The 19,954-nt window shown below is 55.9% G+C and overlaps 1 protein-coding gene across 5 annotated transcripts; it reads right to left on the bottom strand.

The window, feature by feature from the left end:
- Positions 1-45: 45 nt before the first annotated feature.
- On the bottom strand, positions 46-17,389 carry PLEKHG6 (pleckstrin homology and RhoGEF domain containing G6). Of its 5 annotated transcripts, XM_006065779.4 has the most exons (16): positions 16,741-16,886; positions 15,212-15,417; positions 13,892-14,047; positions 12,471-12,635; positions 11,132-11,227; positions 10,839-10,889; positions 10,425-10,574; positions 9,468-9,578; positions 9,219-9,368; positions 8,893-9,030; positions 8,550-8,669; positions 7,465-7,597; positions 7,240-7,355; positions 2,049-2,194; positions 701-1,396; positions 46-260 (listed from the first exon to the last, which is right to left on the bottom strand). In XM_006065779.4, exons 2-16 carry the CDS (start codon positions 15,347-15,349, stop codon positions 251-253), a joined length of 2,376 nt encoding a protein of 791 aa, XP_006065841.1. In that variant the 5' UTR covers positions 15,350-15,417; positions 16,741-16,886; the 3' UTR covers positions 46-250. The 5 variants fall into 5 exon arrangements, with proteins under 5 accessions (XP_006065841.1, XP_044796926.1, XP_044796925.1 ...); XM_044940991.2 differs by lacking the exon at positions 16,741-16,886 and adding an exon at positions 17,127-17,389 and having other exon boundaries at positions 9,219-9,578; XM_044940990.2 differs by having other exon boundaries at positions 9,219-9,578; positions 16,741-16,887.
- Between the last annotated feature and the right edge of the window lie 2,565 nt (positions 17,390-19,954).

The following is a 19,954-nucleotide window of genomic DNA, read 5'->3' as shown; positions in this document are numbered from 1 at the left end:
CTCAGGTTGTCTTTGCTCCGCCCTCATCTAGTGCTGCTTGGACGGTGGTTTTCACACACAACTTTATGTGGGGTTTCGGGGTATCTGTGATACATAAATGTACAGTTCTTGATCCCCAAAGTCCTCTGAGCAGGAGGGGCAGGATGCCTGGGGAAATGTCCTTGAGGTAGAGTCCCAGGGTGGAGGTGGTGACCAGCATTCATCAGAAGAGATTTCCTCCTGGAGAAATGCTAAGGGTCTTTCATGTTCCTCACACCTCTCTGAAAGGGAAAGAAGCAGGTATCAGGTAGACGTGGGTGAAGAGTGAAGCTAAAGGCCTCTCCCTGCCATGACACCACCACCCCCATTCCTGCCCTCCTTTATTTTTGGCCTTTGCGCAGTGGCTAAGTCATGTCTGACTCTTTGTGACCTCGTGGACTGTAGCCCACCAGGCTCCTCTGTCCGTGGGATTTTCCAGGCAAGAATACTGGAGTGGGTTGCCATTTCCTTCTGCAGGGGACCTTCCTGACCCAGGGATCAAATTTGTGTCTCCTGCATTGGCAGGTGGATTCTTTACTGCTGATCCACCTGGGAAGCTCTCCTATGTTGACCCATCTCACAACCACCCCCCCCACCCGACCACTACCTCTTGCATCCCCGCTGGTTCCACACTGGCCTTTCCCTCCACTCTGTCCCAAGCCAGCTTCTGTTCTGCACTTACGATGTGGACAGGGGTGTGTCCAGGTGTACGACATGAGACCCTCGCATCCTCTGCAGTTGGACCCGAGTCAGCTTGCGAGGCCTGCAGTCTCCAGGCTCGGGGACGCCCTCAATCCTTTGACTGGCCAGTTCCTCACGGATCTCTCGGAGCATGTCCTCGGGCCGGAGTGGGTGAGGGGAGGGGGTGTAGTCTGGTCCCTGGAAGAGATACCCCTCTTCTTCATCCCCTGAGGACTCCCAGGGGCTTTCCTCAGAAGAGTCAGCGTGGGTTGGGGAGGGGCACAGCTGCCCCCGGAGCTGGGCCCTCTGCAACGTTTCCACCACCACATTCTCGCCCGCTGAGGTCCGGTCTTCTTCCTCAGACCAAGTCGGTGGGTCTACCCTGGGAAGACTGCCTGCTTTCCGGACACCTTCCTCTGGCAGTACAGGGGCGCTTCGGCGTTGGGGAGCCTGGGGGTCAGAAGGCTGGGGACGCAGAGGGACATCTCGGAGTTCCAGGGTGGAGAAGGTGAGGCGAGGGTCCCGCCGAAGGGCCCTCAAGCGTAGACGGCTCAGTGAGGAGTGGGACTCTTTGGGAGAGCCTGGGATGAGAGTGCCGTAGCCAGAGTCCGAGGTGTCATCTGGTACCGAGGGGGCATCATCATCTGTGTCTTCTGTCACCACCAGGTGGGGGATGACAGTCGAGGACTCGCAAGTCCTACAGTTAATAGCAAATGGTCAGAGTCAGATGCTGAGGGGTCAAGTTCAAGTCCAGGGAATCTCCCTCGATCTCTCCATCCAGAAATGGCCCCTCCTTCAAACTTATTTTGGTCTCACTGTTTGCACTTCATTGATTGTTTTTCTCATCTCACTGGCTAGACCACAAGCTTCTTTAAGGCATTTTAGCCCCTACGTTCGGGTCCAGAAACTTGTTATCAAGTATTTGCTCTTTCCTGAGCTCTGCTGAGTTCTCACCCACCATGGCTGGAGTCTTTTTTTCCTCTTTAACAAACCAAGATGTTCAGCAACTGTGTTATTTTGGGTGAAGCTCTCACATTATCTGTTCAGATTTGAACTAGCCGGGTTCCTACAGCCCTGACATTCTGCAAAACCCCTGGCCTGGGGAGCCTATTCCTCTCGGTGAGTTCTCTCCTGTCTGTTTCCTTTACTCTGTGCCCACCCAAGGCCAGCTAACCCAAAGGCGGTCCTTTACAGGGCTGGTGCCAAACTATAGCCTGGGTTCCTCAATCAGGTCCCACCCCGCCCCCGCAGCCAAACTTGTCATTTCTAGCCTCATAGATTCCCCTTCCTCTCCTCCCAGCCTGCAGCCCCCCTACCCTGGGAGAACTTGTGCTCCCTGTGGTTCTTACCTGCACTCCGTGCTGTTCTGAGAGCCCTCCTGGGAAGGCGTGGAGGGCCTGGTGCATGGGGACTCCCCATCTCGGTCCCGATAGAGGGCCAAGAGCTCCCTCTTCTGTTGGATATACTCCTCTGCCTTCAGCTTTTGCAGGGTGGCCTGGAGTGTGGAAACTTTCATTAAGAGCTCTCCTTTACTGAGCACCTGTTGTATGCCAGGTACCATGCTAAGTGCTTTACAAATATTATCTTACTTCATCTTCTCCACCACCCTATGAAGCAGATTTTTTTTTGCTCCTACATTACTCCCAGAACTTCCCTGGTGGCTCAGTGGTAAAGAACCCACCTGCCAAAGCAGGAGACTCGGGTTCGATCCCTGGGCCGGGAAGATACCTTGAGAAGGAAATGGCAACCCATCCCAGTATTCTTGCTTGGAGAATCCCATGGACAGAGAGGCCTGGCGGGCTACAGTCCATGGGGTTGCAAAAGAGTTGGACATGACTTAGGACTAAACCACAACAACTTTATTCCTGAGAAACAGAGACTCTGAGGTTAAGTAATTACCAAGGTCATGCCTTGGGAAAGTGGGATGGAGCCAAGATTTGAGCTCTTGAGCTGGTCCTGGGGGTAGGTGGGGGAACAGAAGTGCCCTTTCCCAAGCTGTACCATTCTTCCTGCCTGTCATGCCCCCCTGGCAAGCCCTCTCTCTGGTTTGTTTTTTCCTTCAAGAAGCCATTCCTGATTGGTGGTGATAGTGGCATAATTGCTCTGAATGATGCTGGATCCTCAGGTTACTCTTCCTCCTACCTGCAGGATGGGCAGGGGTATGCTTTGTCCTGGGCTGAGGACTCTGCTGTCCCTCAGAGATGAGAGCAACATCGTTCCAGGAGGAATGGAAAGAGGATATACCACATTTTGTCCTCCTTAGCATTTTCCTACGGGCACCATCAGAATAAAAGAGTGATGTCTGATAAGTTGTTCATAAAGTCCTTCTACATGCATATGGATATTGGATACACATCGCCACCTGGCAGGGTGGAAGCATGGATGTTAGCCCATTTTACAGATGAGAAAACAAGACTTAGAAAGATGAGTGGACTTGAACCAGGCCTTTGTGAAGAAGCCTTTGTGAGTCCTAGTTCAATAACTGCACTATTTTTCAAGGGCAGCCTTAAAGGGTCAAGAACGATCCAAGGAAAACTTTTCTCTTGGCGGCAGGGAAAGGCGGCAGCGGAACCCTTGGAAAGGCTAAAGGCGGAGGTTTGGCAAAAACGCCGTGGTGGCAGCTGCTGCAGGCAGCGCTGGTCCCGGCACAGGCTGAAATGGCCGTATCTCTGTGGAAATAATTGAAGGACTTCCATGCTGGTGAGCAAACGGTTCCTGCCTGAGCCTCACGCCTTCCCTCCCCAAGGGCCAGCAGCTGAGAGACAACATCTGGCACAGCAGGGGGCTGCTAAGACCACACCCCCAAGCTCTACTCTGGTTGGTTGATTCCCATTAAGAAATTTGAATATGCTCCGGCCCCACCCCACCCAGAGTGGAAGTACATAATCGGGCAACTCTTAGGCACCAGGACCTTCCCAAAGCCTCTCTAGAAACACAGCAAGGTAAAGGGGAGCTGGGTCTGTACGAGAGACATGTTGGAAAAATGGATGAACCGAGTCAGGAAAATGACCTAGGGTTCCTATTTTCAATTTTCCCACCCTGGCTTCCCAGTCACTGTCTCCTGCGAGGATTCTCAGCAGTCTCTTAAGACTTGGTATGTTGGCCAGAGCCAGGGTGATGGTTCCTGGGGGCAGGAGACCACCATGCCAGGCCAGGTCCTGTGACCTGAGTGTGGTGAGGGAAACGAGGTGGGAGGAGCTGGTCTTGGGGTCAGGGCAATGCTGGGGCAGCCTGCTTAATGTTCAGGACCCAGGGATCCAACCTATATCTCTTGCATCTCCTGCACTGGCAGGTGGATTCTCTACCACTGATTCACCTGGGAAGCCCACCCTAGCCCTAACCCAACATTACGAAATGATCCCCAAAGAGTCTAGTTAATAACCATCACCATATGTTGTTACAAACATTTTTTTTCCTTGAGAAAAGGACTTTTTAGGATCTGCTCTCTTAGCAACTTTCATAGTTCATCCTTATCTCTCACCTGAACTCCAGTCTGTTTCCATATTTCCACAAACCCCCACAAGCCCTTAAGAGATCTCTGGGCTTCACAGGTGGCTCAGTGGTAAAGAATCCACCTGCCAATGCAGAAGATGAAAGAGATGTGGGTTCCATCTCTTGGTTGGGGGGGGGGGGGAAGATCCCCTAGAGAAGGAAATGGCAACCCATCCCAGTATTCTTGCCTGGAAAATCCCATGGACAGAGGAGCCTGGCGGGCTACAGTCCATGGAGTTGCAAAAAGAGTCGGACATGACTGAGCACACTTGCACTGCTAAGAGATCTCTACTTGGCTGTCTTCTACGACTTCATTTCCAAAGGCTTCTGTTTAAAACGAAACCTCACTACCCCAGCCCTACCCCACCCAGGAAGCAGCAACTAAACAAACAGGTTTCCCTTTCTGATGATTTCAGTTGTCTTTGCCAAAGGTTTCCCTTTCTGATGATTTCAGTTGTCTTTGCCAAGGCAGCTTTTCACACAGGAACCTTGCAAGCAAGTCATCCTTGGTCCTTGTGGATCTGAGTTACCACGAGCTGCCACCACATTGCCTGCTTAATCTGAATGGTTTCTTTGAATCTTCCCTGTGAGACAAGGACTGTTATTTAAATCCATTTTGCAGGTGAAGAAATGGAAGATCAGCCTCATAACTCCCCCAAGGTCACCCATTCAGTAAGAGGCAGAGCTGGGGTCTGAACCATGCATTCAATATAGGCTTCTCTTAGTCTCCCTAAGGCTCACCTGTCTCTTCTTTCTTCTTTAGCTCCTTTCTTCTTTTTCGCACCATGTCCCTAAGGCCATGGCACTCAACCTCAATGTTTCATACCCAAACTAGTACGGTAAATCTCCTGCGACCAGTCTCTCCCTCTCTCAGCCCACCGTCACATGGCCACCTAACAATTCAAGACCAGACACACAGATTTCACCATGGCCCTCCCTTGCTCAAGAATCTATGGCAACTCTTGTGTCAGCCTGCTAACTAAATTCAGACTCGTCCAGTCCACACTCTTCTGCAGGCCCTGGGGTCCCTGTAGAACTCGGCCTGTCATCACTGGCTCCACACAAAACCCTTCCCTACAGACTCAGAAGGTATGCTTACTGTCCCCCCCAAATAAATCCAGCCCAATTCCTCCCTTGAGTCTTCTGCCTGGGGTCTTCCCATCCTTAAAGTCCAACTCAAATCTTCCCTCTTCTTAAAAAAAAAAAGTTTATTTATTTCTGGGTCAGGTCTTAGTTGCAGCATGAAGGATTTTTATTGTGTCATTCGAGATCTTTCACTGTGGCACTCGGGCTCAGTTACCCTGCAGCATGTGAGATCTTAATTCCTGGATCAGGGATTGAACCCACAACCCTAGCACTGCAAGGTGAATCCTCAACCACTGGACCACCAGGGAAGCCTGCTTCCCTCTTCTTTGGCCATTCTGCTCCCATAGTGGGTTGAATAGTGGGCCCAGACAGACAGGTCTAGGTCCTGACTCCCAGAACCTGTGAATGTGGGTGACCTTGTTTGGAAGAAGGGTCTCTGCAGATGGGCACAGACTCTAAGTGAAGGATCTCAAGATGAGGTCATCCTGGATCTGAGGCTAATGAGCAGTGTCTAAGAGACAAAAGAGGGATACTGGGACACAGAGACACACAGAGAGCTGGACCACGTGAAGACAGAGGCAGAGAGTGGAGTGATGCTGCCATAGGTTAAGGAACACTTGGAGCCCCTATGAGCTAGAGGAGGCATTGAAGGATGCCCCCTAGAGCCCTGGAGAGGACACCTCGATTTTCAACTTCCAGCCTCCAGAGCTGTGATGGAATACATTTCTGTCATTTTAAGGCACCGAGTGGTAACCAACACAGCTGCGTTTGGGGAACTTCGTTGGTGGTCGAGTGGCTAAGACTCCATGCTCCCAATGCAGGGGGCATCTGGGTTCAATCCCTGGTCAGGGAACTAGAACTCACATGCTGCAACTAACTAAAGATTCCCCATGCCACAACTAAGAACTGGCACAACCAACCAACCAACCAACTAAATAAATAAATATTTTAAAAACTATAGCTCCATTTGGGTCTCGCTGCTTTTGAACTCTAGTTTTTGTTGCAGGAATGTGCCCAGGGTCACTCACCGGGTTAACATTTTCATGGGCTCTGTGTCATTTACAGGACAAAGTTCAAGTGCCCCAAGCATGGCATCTGGAAACCACGTGATCTGGCAGGGCACCGCTGCCCTTGTGCTGGATGCCCTGGTAACGCCACCCACTAGGCTGGTGATGGTCTTAACACACACGACTGCCTCCAATTTCCGACCTTCACACGCTCTGCTCTCCATCTGGAATGTCTTTCCCACCCACCTCGTTCCCCCAACGTGCCCCAAGAGATCCACCAACTGGGCTCAGACAGTAGCTCCTTTTGAAGCCTTCTCATCATCCCTACCCTCTGCACAGTCCCTGCCCCAACCAACGCCCAGACAGAGTGAGCCACGCTCTACTCCGTCCCTTCCACACGCTTCTGTCGTGTGTACACTCATTTGTCTAGATAGGCTGTAGCGTGTATTATGTGATGGCAGAAATGGCATTTTATACTTTTCTGATTCCCCAGCCCCTTGCCTTTCGTACGCAGCAGGTGCCCTGTCTGCTGACTGGAAGCCCAAGTTCAGCAGTTAATTGTTTCACAGCCTCGAAACCTTCAGGGAAGTGTGTCTTGGCTGGCCCAGAAATGGGCATCCAAGCCGGCCAAATGCTTTCTTCTAGGCTCTTTTTTCTTTTATACTTTTTTTTTTTTTTTCAGCCGTGTCCCATGGCTTGTGGGATTTTAGTTCCCAGACCAGGGACTGAACCCATGCTCTTGGCAGTGAAAGCACAGAGTCCTATCCACTGGACCACCAGGAAATTCCTTCTTGATGGTCAAGGCTGTGTCTTCCTCTGAGAGCACACCAGAGGGGCAGAAGTTCTGGTCTAAATCTGAGTGCTTCTCCCCTAGCTTCTCTCTCCTCTCCTTGATCCTCCCCTTTTGTGTCTGAGCTCCAGGGCCCTCCCCAGCCCCACGCCCGGCATCACACACCTGGGCCTGCTGGGTCTTCTCCAGCCACCGGGCCCGGTCGGCAGTGCTGGGACAGTGCACGGTGAGGGCGCTGGAGACACACTGGAATTCAGTGAGGTGGATCAGCAGGAAGCTGCCTGGGGGCAGGAAAAGGTCTGCTTCCAGGGCTGGACCTTATCTGATCCCCAACCCCACCTCTGCTTCTGCGGCCGATGGGAAGGGAGACAGAAAAGAGAAGAGACTTACTGGGATCACGGAGTGGCCGGCACACGAGCTTCTCCAGCATGAGGGGCGGGCGGATAACCTTGGCTTTGTCCGCCTTGCGAGGGGGCTTGGTCACCAGGAGCACATCAGAGAACAGGAACAGGTACACATCCAGCTAAGGGCGTGCAAGGAGAGAGACAAGGGTCAGCTGGAGCAGGGGTGGAGAGACAGGGGTCAGGCATGGGTGTGCGGGCAACACAGAGCAGCGGGAACTGAGAGCTGGGAGCCCCTCAGTGTGGGCACGTCTCTTTACAGGAAAGAAAGTGGCTGACTTGAGTCACAGCAACCAGCAGAGCAAGGCCAGAACCATCTCCTCCTCCCAACACACACAGACACACACAGAGAGACACATGGACACAGACACAGACACAGACACACACAGAGAAACATATGGACACACACACACACATAGAATACAGACACAGACACAGAGACACAGAGAGAGACATATGGACACACACAGACATAGACATAGACACACACAAAGATACACACAGAGAGACACACGGACACACACACAGACACACACACATAGAATACAGACATAGACACACACATAGACACACAGACACACACAGAGACATATGGACATGAACACACACAGACACACACAGACACAAATACACAGACACATACAAAGACACACACAGACACACACACAAAGACACACAAAAACACAGAAACCCATAGACATACACAGACATAAGACACACACAGACACACAGAGACATATGGACACACACAGACATAAACACACACACAGACACACAAAGATACACACAGAGAGGCACATGGACACACATACAGACACAGACACACACACGCAGAATACAGACATAGACACACACAGACACACACAAAGATATACACAGAGAGACACATGGACACACACAGACACATGGACACTGGCAGAGATACACACACAGAGATACATACACAGACACACACATAGGCACACACACACACACACAGCCCCCTCCTCCCATTTCCAGCCTCTGATCCAGCCTGGCTCCCAGGGCCTCTCCCTTCTTCCTCTTCCCTTTCCTCCCATCCTCCCTGTTTCTCACCTTCCCTTCACGTCCCTCCTTCACACGAGCGGGCCCCTCCAGCAGCAGCTGCCTGGTGTGCTCTGGAGCCACCCCCATCATGGGGGCCATCAGGTCCAGGGTGGAGAATGGTCGCAGGTTCTGAGGGTGCAGAGAGCAGAGTGGGCACCGGAAACCCCGCCCCTTGGAGGAGTGCCTCCGGTTCACCCCCCTAAGCTCGCCCCGGGGCCCGCCCCCTGCCCCTCGCCCCCGCCCAGCTACTAGGAACGACGGCCACACCCAGAGCCCTTGGCACCTCTGCCCCTCTCCCTCCAGGCCTGGGGACCTTACTTTCCCGAAGCCCCCTTCCCTCTGTCTCTCTCACCTTCTCCACCTCCTCGCTGGACGGCTCCAGCACCTCGTAGGGCCCGATGCGCCGGGCTGCAGCCACCAAGCTCTCCTGCTCTTCGCCCTGGCGCACCTGCTTGTTGATGTGTTGCAGGAATGACTCCATCGCTGCGATCTGGGGGAGCGGGAAGGGAAGGGTGCGGAGGAAGACTGCGCGGCTCCTCGCCGGTTCATCCCACCCACTGACGACATCAGCGTCACACGGGCACATACGCACGAGGAAGGAGACCTCAAGGGTTCCCGGAGCTGCGCCCCAACACACCAGCCCCCGCCTCCCGCAGGGGTCAGCCCTGCCAGTCCTACCATGGCGGTCAGGGCCTCCCGGGCCTGGGGATTGGGGGTCCTCTTAAGCACAGCCTGGAGCAGCAGAGGGTACTTGGTGATGCGCTGGTGGGGCTTGATGAGCAGGTCTCCCAGCATCTGCCTCCCCGAGAGCTTGTGCTTCTCACACCACTGCCAGGGAAGGGGGGCAGGGGTGAGGGACTGTAGGCTACCTTTCTGCGTTGGACCAAGGTCCGCCGCGTCCCCCTTCCCCAGCGAGTCCTCTCCCACCTGCACGAAGATGTGGAAGAGAGGGTTGTGGTCCTGCTGCTCCCGGGCGTAGGCCATGGTCTGCCTCACTCTCAGGCAGTATAGGACGTAGGGCTGGAAGCGCTGGCTGCACTGGAGGGACAGGTGTGGGGACGGGGAGCGGGCAGGGGAAGGCGGGATGAGATGCCGGCTCCAGCCACACACAACACGCAGAGCAGCCTGGCCTAGACCCTCCAGTGCCTGCCAGTCCAGACCCTCCTCAACTTCCAGCCCCCCTCCCTGGACTCCAAGGAGGAGTTGAGGTCCTGAGGGGTCAACCCGCTGCCACCTCTGAGCTCCATCCTCAGCCCCTGCTGTGCCCTGCTGCTCTGGATTTCACCCACCATCAATAATTCAGCAGACTGTTGTTAGGGTGCTGCAGATCCCATTTCAGCCCAGCTGTGGAGTGGCGACCTGAGGCTTGCCCAGAGCCCTGCCCTGGAGAAGGGGGTCACAGAAGGCCCCCAGGAGACTGTGCCCCCACCTCTCTACCCCAGCCCAACCCTGCAAGGCCATGCTTCCCTGGCTGGGGAACTGGGTGGAGGTTGGATCCCCAGCCTCTTGCTTGCTAGTGGCCTGTGGTCTTTCACATTCCCTCCCCCCAGGCTCCCAAGGGACAAGTCACTAAGGCCCCAGTCTTGTTTCCTGATGCTTGTCCCTGAATCTCTGTCCCCGACATCAGATTTCATTATGTGTGTAGCCCTTCCCTGAGACAGTTGCCCTCTGGGATGTTCAGAAGCCCAAAGAGCCCTGGGGACAGAGGTCATACTGGTGAAATGAAGGCAGGAGATGAACTGGTATTTGGGGGTAAGGGCCGTGTCTTTGGACTTGCTTGAATCACAGCAGCATTCCGGTGGCAAGCGCTTGCCCTGCGGACAGGACCCCTCGGGGCCCTCCCAGTTCCACCCCATCTGGAAGCGGCCCTTGTGCCCTCCTCACCATCAGGAAGCCGTCCTGCAGGCTGACCGGGTCCAGAGGCTGGCCTGAGGCTCGTGTCTCCTCTAGGATGGGCCCCAGCACCTCTTCCCAGAAGCTCCGGTGGGCTCGAATCAGGTTGGGGACGTTTCCAAACAGGGTCTCAGCTGACACCTGGGGGAGGGGATGGCACTCAGCCATGTGTCTGGGCAGGTGACCCGTGGGCTGCACTGGCCACGGACAGGCAGGCCAACTGAGCCTGGGTGCGGGGAACTGGGTTCTAGAGCAAGAAGTGGAGTGGGGAGGGCGGGAGGTTGGGGTCCTAGTAGATGGGGCAGTGGCATTTCAGTTCTCTGTGACCTTGTCCCCCCAGGCCCTGGGCTCAGTCCACCCACACCAATCTGTCCCCCCCCCCCCCCACACCGAGTGCCCACTCACTTCCGTCAGCAGACCCACGCGCTGCAAGTTCAGCAAACCCGCAGCTAGGAGCTGGATGCAGGGAGAGAGAGGGTCTTAGTGCCTGGTCTCCTCCTCTCGGACCCCAGCCTCACCCTTCACAGCATCCCCACCCCCATCTTCAGTATCGCAAACCTCTCTCCCAAGACCCTGGGCAGGGGGCTCTAGGTATCCTGCCCCTCCCTCTCCAACAACCCTGCCCTGTTCTGGTCTGGATGATGGGGGATGATTCAAGGGCCAGGGCCGGGGCTACTGGGTGGCGGGGGGTGGCTCACATCCGTCATGATCTTGAGCTTCCGCACATAGATGAGCTCCGTGGTCAGTAGCTCCCACAGGGCCTCCTGCTGGTGGCAGAGCTCCCGGCTCATCTCCTGGGTGGGGATGGGGCTGGTGAACGATGACAAGACCAGCTGCTGCCGTCTGCTAAATGCTACCGGACATGCGTCCTAGACAGCCTTTAACCTTCTCCGTCTTCCAGTGTGGAGGGGGTGTTTGTCATCCTCATGTCATGAGGCGATGGAGGCACAGAGAGGCTTGTTGTCTTGTCCAAGGTCTCACTAGTACCTGGCAGAGACCTAGTACCTGGCGGGGCCTCACTAGTACAAGTCTGGGTCTCACTAGTACCTGGAGGGGTCTCACTAGTATGTGGGGGTTTTACTAGTACCTGGTGGGGCCTCACTAGTACATGGCAGAGTCTCACTAGTACCTGGTAGGGCCTCACTAGTACATGGTGGGGTGTCACTAGTACATGGCGGGGTCTCAGAAGTACCTGGCGGGGCCTTACTAGTACCTGGTGGGGCCTCACTAGTCAATGGCGGGGTCTCACTAGTACATGGCGGGGTCTCAGAAGTACCTGGGGCGGGGGTCTCACTAGTACCTGGCGGGGTCTCACTAGTATGTGGGGGTTTTACTAGTACCTGGCAGGGCCTCACTAGTACATGCGGGGTCTCACTAGTACATGGTGGGGTCTCACTAGTACCTGGCTGGGTCTCACTAGTACCTTGTGGGGCCTCACTAGTACCTGGCGGGGCCTCACTAGTACCTGGTGGGGTCTCAGAAGTACCTGGGGGGGGTCTCACTAGTACCTGGCGGGGCCTCACTAGTACCTGGCGGGGTCTCAGAAGTACCTGGGGGGGTCTCACTAGTACCTGGCAGGGCCTCACTAGTCAATGGCGGGGTCTCACTAGTACATGGCGGGGTCTCAGAAGTACCTGGGTGGGGGGGTCTCACTAGTACCTGGCGGGGTCTCACTAGTATGTGGGGGTTTTACTAGTACCTGGCAGGGCCTCACTAGTACATGGTGGGGTCTCACTAGTACCTGGCTGGGTCTCACTAGTACCTGGTGGGGTCTCAGTAGTACCTGGGGGGGGGGTCTCACTAGTACCTGGCGGGGTCTCAGAAGTACCTGGGGGGGTCTCACTAGTACCTTGTGAGGCCTCACTAGTACCTTATGGGGTCTCACTAATACATGGTCGGGCCCAGATCTGAAGCTTCAGTGACATGCCTCTAAGTGCTGTCCCCACGGACCCCACTTCCCATGGCCTTTCCCTCCTCTGGGTCAGAGGTGAGGGGGGGTGTATGTGTGTGTCTCGGACCCCACGTGGTCAGGCTCACCTTGTGCCCAGGCACCAGCTCCTTCCAGGACTTCTCAATGGCCACGCTGTTGTCGTTGCCCTCCCCAATCTCCCAGTGCTGCCGGTCCTCCCGGGGCAGGCGGGGCATCCCAAACATGCTGAAGGTATGCAGCCTCACCTGCAGCTCATGGGCCTTGGTGACTTCCTGGGGGCGCCAAGAGGGGATTAACCACCTGGCCGATGAAGGGCTGCGTGTGTGCATACGTGCGTGTATGTGAGAGAGCTCATCTTTAGGTGGGTTGATAAGGAGTCTGGGGCCCTTGAGGAGAAAGGAGTCTAGAGCCCTCCAGAAGGAAAAAGGGGTCTGGGGGTCTCAAGGAGAAAAGGACAAACTTTTTACACTGTTTTGTCTTAGTCAATATAACAATGTATCTTGCTTGAGGGAATGTTTCCCCTTAACAAGAACCTTCTGACTAATCTTGTTATCTTAAGACATATATTGTGGGAGTGAGTCTGGTGAAAGTGAAAGAGAAGTTGCTCAGTCATGTCCAGCTCTTTGTGACCCCATGGACTATAGCCTACCAGGTTCCTCCTGTCCATGGTATTTTCCGGGCAAGAATACTGGAGTGGGTTGCCATTTCCTTCTCCAGGAGATCTTCCCAACCCAGGGATTGAACCCAGGTCTCCCGCATTGTAGGCAGACACTTCACCGTCTGAGCCACCAGGGAAGTCCATTAGCTCTAATCTTGTTAATTTAAGCTGTATGTTGTGAGAGTGGGCCTGGTAAAACTCTATAGGGCCCTGATAAGACTAGGGAGGGGGACACTCTCCGTCCCCCTTCTGATGTCTGTGTCAGAAGCTTTCTCTGTCCCCTTTCACCTTAATAAAACTCTGCTACACAAAAGCTCTTGAGTGATCAAGCCTGGTCCCCGGTCCTGAAGCTAAATCTTCAGAGATCATGAATCTGACATGGTTCACTGTAAGTTATCATATGTGTGTGTGCGTGTGCATGTGTGTGTGAATGGGAGGTAACAAGCAGCTCTGAGCATGAGTGGGGACATGCAGGCCTGGCAGGGGCAGGGAAGATCAACCCTGGCTGGGATTACTGGGGTCGGCACAAGGCTGGAACCCGTATGGAGAGGAGCCTTGTCTGCAGGAAGGTCCCTGACTCCGGGCTCCGTAATCAGAAAGACAGCTTCCAGGTCTCTCCTGAGTCAGACCCCTTCAGAGGGACCTTCAGGTGGGGGCCCGAAGGGGGCTTAGGGAACCAGCGGTCCCGGGAATATTTGGACAGTTGCCCGTAAAGTGGACATTCTTATGAGACAGCCTGGCTGGGAGATGCTCCCCTGAGAGGGTCTCTAGTTAGAGCTGCACTTGGCTTCTTGGAGGGACTCTGGTGTTCTCAGCTCTGATTGCAGCTCAGGCTGGGAGCTCGGTGATGGGAGGAGAGGAACCCCTCACCTTGAGTTTGGGGGAGTGAGGTGTCCCGACCCCAAAGGGACTTCTGTGCGTCTTCTCAGGCTCTGGTTCTCGAAGCCTCAGGGGAGAAAGGCGTCGGGCCGGGCCAGAACCCGTGGTGAAGGGGACGTAGCCCTGGAGGAGTCGGCGGCTGGGATCCTGGAGGAAGAGCAGGGGGAGCTCTGGGCGTGCCCCCTTCCCGCAGAGGTCCCAGAGAGGCAGAGTGGGGCCCGGCTTAGCTCTGGACAGCGTCCCCTACACCTGCCTGAAAGTTGGGCTGGCTCACCGCTCCCCTAAAACCAGTTTAGTGTGAGCCGCCACTCCGGCCCTGAGTCACAGTGGTCGCTGCCAGGAAGGCTGCCTAGATGGGCAGGAGCCAGTTGGGCAGGGCAGAGGGGCCAGGGGTAGACGCAGCCTCGTGCAGAGCAGGCACAGAGGCACGTACGCGACTGGGCTCTGCGTGTGCCCCAGTGTCCCCAGCTCCCGTGTGCTCCCTACACTCTGGCTGTGTATATGCACAGGGCCCGGTGCACACGCACTCTGCGACCCACGCACACATGTGTGCCCTCCCATCCCATTGGGAGTGGCTGCCCTTCTATGGGAGAAGTTGAGGCTTGGGCTAGCAGTCCCTCCTGGGCAGGCCTGGTCACATTCCTTGACCTGCCTGTGGCCTCACTTACACCATAGAGACTTCCTAGTCTCCCTTCCCACCCTCGGTGGTGTCCCATGGCCAAACCCTCCTCCAGTCAGACGAGGGATATCCCCAGCTGGAAACAGAATTGACCTCAAGGTGGAGGGAGGCCAAGGGAAAGGCCGCTGGGCCTCCACGCCCCTTTCCTTGGTCAGCGCTGGAGGCCGGCTGGTGGGTGGAGCCGGGCTGGAGCCAGGCAGGCCCCCACACCCCTCCCCACCTGTAGAGTAAGGACACCTTGAACCTTTGCTCTTCCTCCAGGCCTGACTCAGAGGAAGGCAGGTCTCAGGGAGCCGCTCACAAGCTCTTCCCTAGTAAAGGTGGGAGTCTGGGAGGCACCGAACCCTGGGTTTGGTGACCTCCCACCCCCAGCTCCGTGCCTCCAACAGCACCGAGGGCCTGGCCCCTCCTGGCTCTCTGCCTCACCTGCTCCTTCTGTCTGGGGTGAGTGTGGAGTCCCGGGACCCTGGCCCCACACAACCATCCTCTCCCTCACAATCCAGGAGAGAAGGCGGGGGTGTGGGCTGGGAAGAGTGCCACCCAAGGCCTGGCAAGGGGACAGAGACTTGAAAGCCCGGGTGTCCTCCCGCCTGCCCCGCCCAGATCACCTCTGGGGCACGGCCTGGACTCACCAGCAAAAGACCTCCTCGGGGATAGACATTGCCTGGAGGACTCGCGACCGAGGCCTGATACCTGCCTCCATAGGTCTCAATGCGGGAGGCCACCAGCCCTTGGAGGGGACTCTTATCAGGAGGACCCAAGGCCTGCATCCCTTCTCTCCTGGGTCACCTGCAAAGGCTCATCACTCCACTGTGCAGGGGAAAGGGGCCCCCTGAGGCTGCAGAGAGAATATAAGGATCAAAGGGCCAGCCTTGGTTAGCGGAGGGTGCCGGGATGGAGACAGAGGTGGAGGGGGAGGGGAAGAAGAAGAAGGGAAGGGGAGAGCCCAGTTTGCTTGTTGGGAGAGTACAGTGGCCTCATCGAGGACTTGGTGGGGGTTGGGGGTCTCCCACAGGCTGGGCAGAAAGCCCCTTGGAACACACCCCCTCATTCACATGTGCACACTTGGGATACCAGTTCCTGCACTGGCTTCAAAGGATGCTGACATCCTAAAGAGTAGCTGGGATCAAGGGTTACAGACAGGTTCCCTGCTTCCTGGGTGCCCCCAGGTGAGGGGGATGCCCCTTGCACCTAGCAACATCCTTCCCTCCCCAATACACAGGAGTGGAGGTGCGGGTGGGAAGTTGCCGGGGTGGGGGTGGGGTGGTGTGCAGGGGTGGTGAAGACAGCCCAATCTGCCACCTGTTTTTGCACAGCCCACAAGCTAAGAATGGCTGTTTTACATGTTTAAATATTTGGAAAAGTCAAAAGAAGAATAAATTTAAAAAGTACATAAAATCATGAAAAAGAAGAATAGTTAACAACACAGGAAGATTATATTCAATTCAAATATCCATGTCCCTAAAGAAAGCACTATGGGATCACAGACACATTCCCTGCTTGGCCAGTTGCGACTTCCTCCCTGCTAGCTATGACAGAGACCGCAGCGGCTTCGAAGTCTGAAATATTTACTCTCTGGCAACCTATTCCAATATCCTTGCCTGGAGAACTCCATGGACAGAGGATCCTGGCAGGCTACATACAGTCAATGGGGTCGCAAAGAGTGGGACACGACTGACTAACACACACACACACACCCTAAAGGAACGCCCCACCCCTGGACCCTCAGGCCATCGGCAGGTCTTAGACCGCTGGCCTTAGAGATGAGCAGAGAGGAAGCGGGCTCTGTCTGGTTTCGCCAGTCTCTGGGAGCTCGTCGGTGAGGCTGGGAGACACGCGAGGGGCTCCCTCCCCTCCCCCTCAACCTCGGTAGAGGCCTCCCCGCTCTCTGGGTGGGCGGGGCTTGGAGAGGAGAGACCGCCTAAGCAAGTGCTGGTGTCCCTCCAGGTGGGCCCCGGAACCCCGCTCCGCCTCCCCTTACCTTTCCTCTGATTTGTGAGCAGGGGAGAGCAGCGTTCCTTGCCTCGCAATAACCCTCCCTCCTTGGGCTCCGAGTCCCTCTCCCCGCAGCCCCGGGTCCTTTCTGAGCTTTGACCCGTTTCCCTTCCTCTGGACCCCGCGCCCCCCGCCTCCCGTCCCGCCCCGCCCTCCTGCCGTTCACCTGTGCCCGCAGGTGTCCCGGCGCCCGCTGCCCGCGCCTTCAGCCCCGTGGTCTCCGACGACGACTCCCCCGGCGATGCCCGCCCCGCGGCCTGGCCGGGTCTGGGACCGAGCGGCCCGCAGGACCGGGGCTGCGCGGAGCCGGGCCGAGAGGGCAGGGGCGGGGCAGCGGGCTGGCTCCTCCCTCTCCCGCCAGCATCCGACCCGCCGCGCAGCGGGCGCCCTCGGTCCTTGGGCACCGGGCGGCTCTGCCTCGCTCCGCAGGGCTCCCTCCTCCCTTCCCCTCGTCCCTGAAGTCGCCACCCACCCAGTCCGGCCTGTCACCCTCGCGCGCTGCCCTCCGGGTCGGCGGTGGTAATGACCGAGTGATCCGCTGCAGGTGCCCACCTCGCTTTCCGCGTCGGTGAGTGGCCGGCTAGCCCCGTGCCCCGGCCTCGGCCTCGTCTTCCTCCTTTAACCAGGCAGGAGAGCAGGACCGGCCGCAGAAGGGGCCTCGGGGGATCAGGGACCCCGGGGGCACTGCCCCCTTCTGGCAGCGGAGTCCAAAGTGTGACCCTTATCTCTGCTTGTCGGCTCCAGCCATCTGGTGGAAGGTTGGACTTCACCTTTGCTCCGGGAATGGCGCCTGATGCCAGGCTGAGGCTGGCCCAACACTTCTCCCACTAACCAAGTCTGGGGGTGGGCGGACCCCACTCTTAACTGGCAAAGAGCCACACTCCCGCCTTCAGGAGGGCATCTGAGCACCTGAGGCCACTAATAAAATAGACACTGTTCAAGGAAGGGCACACTTCACATTCCCAAGTCAGGACACATAGTCTGACAGAAACACTGGATATCAAGAATCAGGAGTGTCCATAGATGTGCGGTCACTGTCATCTCACACTCGGGGAGCCAAAGACCCAGTGGAGGGTGGGAGGGAGGTGGGGGCAGGTCTGAATGCAATTGCTCCAGCCCTCCACCGAGTCCTGTGGTCTTCTCCTGTGAGTCGGCTATGCGGTGATACATGGACACTTTCTTTGCTTTCAAAAGCTCCCTCTCTTATTGTATCGCTGGCATATTGAACCCACCAGTAATCTCAGGCGTTCCAGTCCTCGCTGACTGTGACGGCTCTGTTTGATGTGGAAGAGGGATCTTTATCCTTTGGTACTTGCTAATTTCGTCCACCTCCCTCCTATTTGCCCTCCAAGTATTCTCTTGTTCTGAGCTTGCTGTGATGTGATTGCTCTTGTTCAGAAGAGATGTTGTATCTTCAGCTCTATACATCCTTACTTCCTGTTTCCTGCTTTCCAGTTGATTCGGATCAGTTTTAGGGAGAGCAGTAGGATGGGGCAGGAACCGGGATGGAGAGAAGCCTTTTTCCCATTCGTGTGTGTGCGCGTGTGAAAGATGGAGAGAGAGACCCAGAGATAACAAGACTAGCCGTGAGGGAAAGACAGCCAGTAAACAGGAGGTGGTGATTACTGGCAGTATTAAATGACACCCCAGACACTGCTGGTGGCAAGGATGCCCTCCCAGTTCTCCAGGAAGGAAGTGGAGGGAGTAAGAATGGAATTGAAATTGAGAGACCAGAGGCAAGCCTGGACTTACAGGCTCTGGGGAGAGCTGGCTGGACTGGCCCAGTGGACATGAGGGCGTTAACCCTTTCACTTCCCTCTAGGCTGAGATCCAATCTCCACCAGCCACTGCCCCAGGGCCTGTCTTCAGCCCCTCTGGGAGGCAAGGTTCCCAGGGAAAGCTGGAGTCTAGAAGCTGGGGGAGTGGCCAGCAGGAGTGTGTGGGCTGGGAGGTCAGACTCTTAAGTTCTGTTTGTTCTACTCTGGCCTCCTTAGATGGTTCCTCTCACAGTCTCCCTTGTCCTTCGGTGCTGTGGAGAAAAGACCCCTGCCTGTGATAGGTTGAGAGGGGAACACAACTCAGGGAGCTGAATGCAGCCTAAAGATTTGAGAGATTGGCGGGTTGGCCTCTACTGAGTGGAGCTGGGGTTGGGGTGGAGACACCTGGATAGTGTCTTTCTTCCTGGCAGACCCCTGCCTTTCTCATACCCCTCCCTCTTTTTTTTGACTGCACCACACAGCTTTAGGCATCTCAGTTCCTTGACCAGGGATTGAACCTGCGTCCTCAGCAGTGAAAGCGCAGAGTCCTAACTGCTGGACCACCAGAGAAGTCCCCTGGCTTGAGTCCCATTTCTCCTCTGAGCCTCGGTTTCTGCCCCAGTGCAGATGACCCCATCAAGTCCCCAGCTGGACCCCGCAGCTAACAAGGTGTCATCTGTCCAGGAGCGGAGCTCTGAGGACCAAAAGTGTCTGTCCAATACAGCATGAGGGTAACTTCTGGGGCTGGTGTAGGGAACCCCAAGTCCCTCCTGCCTTTCCTCACAGGTGGGAAGGTCAGGGAGATTGCCCTGATCCCTGAACTCTGCCCAGCCCACACTTCTCAGGGCGGGGTGGGGGCCATCTGGGTTAATGAGGTGCTGGCAGGCACTGGCAGCCAGGCAGCTGATTGGAGGTGTGTCCTTCTCTAGGCAGAGCTGGGAAGGGTGAGGTTGGGTGGGGGAGCTGAGGATTCCAGCTGGGAGGCACCAAGGCACGTGAGACAGATAAAACCAGGAGGCCAGGCCAAGGGGCACAGCTGACGGCGCCTTAGATGGGAACTGATGCCCTCCCTCCCTATGCCGATTATTGGCAGTGTTTTCTGTGTCAAGGTGCGAGGGGTAAATAGAATACGCATTCCTAGTATGAGTATCCATATTGAATAGTACAGGCTTCCCTGTAGTACCCTGTAGTTCAGCTGGTAAAGAATCTGCCTGCAATGCAGGAGATCCAGGTTTGATTCCTGTGTTGGGAAGATCCCCTGGAGAAGGGAATGGCAACCCACTCTAGTATTCTTGCCTGGAGAATCTCATGGACAGAGGAGCCTGGAGGGCTACAGTTCATGGAATTGCAAAGAGTCGGACACGACTTAGCGACTAAACCACCACCACCCACTCCAGTGTTCTTGGGCTTTCCCTGGTGGCTCAAGCAGTAAGAATCTGTGTGCCATGCAGGGGACCTGGGTCCAATCCCTGGGTTGGGGAGACCTGGGTTCAATCCCTGAGTTCGGAAGATCCCCTGGAGGAGGGCATGGCAACCCACTCCAGTATTCTGGCCTGAAGAATCCTCACGGACAGAGGAGCCTGTCAGGCTACAGTCCATGGGGTCACAAAGAGTTGGACATGA

Source organism: Bubalus bubalis, chromosome 4 (genome assembly GCF_019923935.1).
Source record: "Bubalus bubalis isolate 160015118507 breed Murrah chromosome 4, NDDB_SH_1, whole genome shotgun sequence".
NCBI classification, from domain to species: domain Eukaryota; kingdom Metazoa; phylum Chordata; class Mammalia; order Artiodactyla; family Bovidae; genus Bubalus; species Bubalus bubalis.
Note: the sequence above shows the minus strand (reverse complement) of the source record. Positions and strands in the feature narration are given on the sequence as shown.